The 2,804-nt window shown below is 37.5% G+C and overlaps 1 protein-coding gene across 1 annotated transcript; it reads right to left on the bottom strand.

The window, feature by feature from the left end:
- Positions 1 to 521: 521 nt before the first annotated feature.
- Positions 522 to 2,260, bottom strand: LOC122813921 (zinc finger protein 154-like). The gene has a single exon (XM_044086466.1). It carries the CDS (start codon positions 2,224 to 2,226, stop codon positions 1,375 to 1,377), a length of 852 nt encoding a protein of 283 aa, XP_043942401.1. The 5' UTR covers positions 2,227 to 2,260; the 3' UTR covers positions 522 to 1,374.
- Positions 2,261 to 2,804: the final 544 nt, after the last annotated feature.

Raw genomic sequence — 2,804 nt, 5'->3', positions numbered from 1 at the left:
TTCAAAAATCTCTAGGTTTTGTTGTTTATATTTTCTCACTTTCTCAGATGCTTCTCTTTCCAAACAATAAAAAGTTTCTTGATCTATATACTGTTTTTCAAAAATCTGTTGTATTAATGAATACAAATTTTTATTTGAAGCTTCTGAAAGTTTTTCCCTGTGGAAGTATTTTTCTTTCCTCTAATTTCTCTCAATCATTTTGTATATCTTGCGTCTGGAAATTCTGGGCGTTTCACGTAATAGTAACAATACATAATTTATTTTTTATTCTCAATAATCCACTCTATCATCTTTATGGCTCTTCTTTGGCCAATCAATTTTTGTGATTTTTTTGTGGACTGCTACTTCATTCTACATCGGGGGGGGGCATCCTCCCCCTGGGCCTGGCCCGGCCCCATTGTAGGAATGTTTGCGTATTTTGAGGGTTCTACACTATAATTTTTTCCAATCCTGGCACCAATGCGCCTACCAGTATTGGGCACTTCTTTATCCTGGGTCTTGTGCACTCGGCTATCTTTTTCTGCATTTTGACTTCTGTCCACGATATATGCTATATGCTATATGAATACTTATCAGTGTCACATTGATGGGATTTTGTGAAAAACAGGGTTCACCTCACGAAGGAACTCACCAAGACTTGAGGATGAATTCAATTTCAGCGCTACTACTCTCCTTTGTTTGCTGATTTTTCATCTCTCCATTAGGACCTCTTGTGAATCCTTTCAAGTATTACTAGATTCATCATTTCTCTGAAACGGTTATTGCATTCAGGACATATATATGGTCTCTCCCTGGTGTGAGAGTCATTTTGTGTCTTTCTAGAGCACTCCTTCCTCTGAAACACTTATTTCATTCTGGAAACTTATATGGTCTCTCCTCCATGTGAATCCTTTTATGGTGTACTAGATGACTCCCTTGTTTGAAACACTTGCTGCATTCTGGACATTTATATGTCTCTCCCCCGTGTGAGTCCTTTCATGATGTACTAGAGCACTTCTGTGTGTGAAACACTTACTGCATACAAGAGATTTATATGGTCTCTCCCCTGTGCGAGTCCTTTCATGGTGTACACAATCACTTCTTTGACTGAAGCACTTATTACATTCAGGGCATGTATATGGTCTCTTCCCCATGTGAATCCTTTCATGTTGTACTAAATCACTTCTTTGATTGAAACATATTACATTCAGGGCATGTATATGGTCTTTACCCAGTGCGAGTCCTTTCATGTTTTACTAAATCACTTCTTTGTCTGAAACACTTACGTGCTTCAGGGCATGTATATGGTCTCTCCCCCGTAGGAGTCCTTTCATGAATTACTAGAGCACTCTTTCCTCTGAAACACTTACTGCATTCTGGACACTTATATGGTCTCTACCCCATGTGAATCCTTTCATGATGTACTAGAGCACTTCTTTGTGTGAAGCACTTATTGCATTCAGGACATTTATATGGTCTCTCCCCCGTGTGAATCATTTTATGCTGTACTAGATTACTCAATTGTCTGAAATCCTTGCTGCATTCTGGACATTTATATGGTCTCTCCCCCGTGTGAATCATTTTATGCTGTACTAGATTACTCAATTGTCTGAAATCCTTGCTGCATTCTGGACATTTATATGGTCTCTCCCCCGTGTGAATCCTTTCATGGTTTACTAAATTACTACTTTGACTGAAACACTTATTACATTCAGGGCATGCATATGGTCTCTCCCCTGTGTGAGTCCTTTCATGTTTTACTAAACTATCTCTTTGTCTGAAACACTTATTGCATTCAGGGCATGTATATGGTCTCTCCTCTGTGTGAGTCCTTTCATGATATACTAGAGCACTTCTTCCTCTGAAACACTTATTGCATTCCAGACATTTATATGGTCTCTCCCCCCTGTGAATCCTTTCATGTTTTACTACATTACATCTTTGTCTGAAACACTTATTGCATTCAAAACATTTACAGGATTTCTTTTCCTTGCGAGTTCTCTGGCACAATAATGAACTTTGCTGTACTATAGAACTTCTGTTACATTTAGAGTTCATCTTGCAGGTGTATCCTGGATGAAGCTGTGCTACAGGTATAACAGGATGCTTGTCAGAGACCTTCAGAGTTTGAACAGAGTGCTGCAGGTTCTCTGTAGGATAATGTAATATAGCTACTCCAAGTGATTGCTGCTGACTCCAGCAAATACTCCATTCTCTGCTCCCATTGCCTACAAACAGATTAATCATTGTTACTGTACCACAATGATGAAATCAGGTTTCATTTTACTAAACACCACACATGCAGTTTTTCCATTTTAAATATTATGGATTTATTTTTTGGTTTCTAAAGTTAACATTTTCTGCTGTTATTAAGATGATAAAAAGAGCAAAAACAATTCAGACCATTTTTGAGAACATAGTCTTCTACAAATAGCTTTAATAGATACAAAAACAGTACAAAACAAAATAATTTACAAAAATCAACAGTTTTAAATATATAACATACCATCAATCAATCATAACTACAGGCATACCTTTCCACTTTTTCTTACTAATATTTAAAGTCTTACTGTAGCTGTACTGTAATTTGGACTCCCATAACACAGTTTAATCTTTTTAGGCAAACATATTTATAGTTTGTCATTTAAGTGCAACATTCTGCACTTCCCTAGTTGGCTAAAATTGGTCCTTTTGGATTAGCAAGGGTTGCCAAAGTTCATAGGTTCATACTAGGCTATCTGCCCTAGGGCATTTATAAGCCTAGCCCAGAGTTTTGTGGCTTTCGCCACCCCTTTAGTTTGAAGGATACTATGCCCATTATTTTG

This window comes from Protopterus annectens, chromosome 10.part0, assembly GCF_019279795.1.
Source record: "Protopterus annectens isolate FY-2018-M chromosome 10.part0, PAN1.0, whole genome shotgun sequence".
In the NCBI taxonomy this organism is placed as follows: Eukaryota; Metazoa; Chordata; order Ceratodontiformes; family Protopteridae; genus Protopterus; species Protopterus annectens.
Note: the sequence above shows the minus strand (reverse complement) of the source record. Positions and strands in the feature narration are given on the sequence as shown.

Excerpts from the sequence above, each read along its gene's own strand:
- LOC122813921 (XM_044086466.1), bottom strand. The coding sequence starts at position 2,226 with ATGATTAATCTGTTTGTAGGCAATGGGAGCAGAGAATGGAGTATTTGC.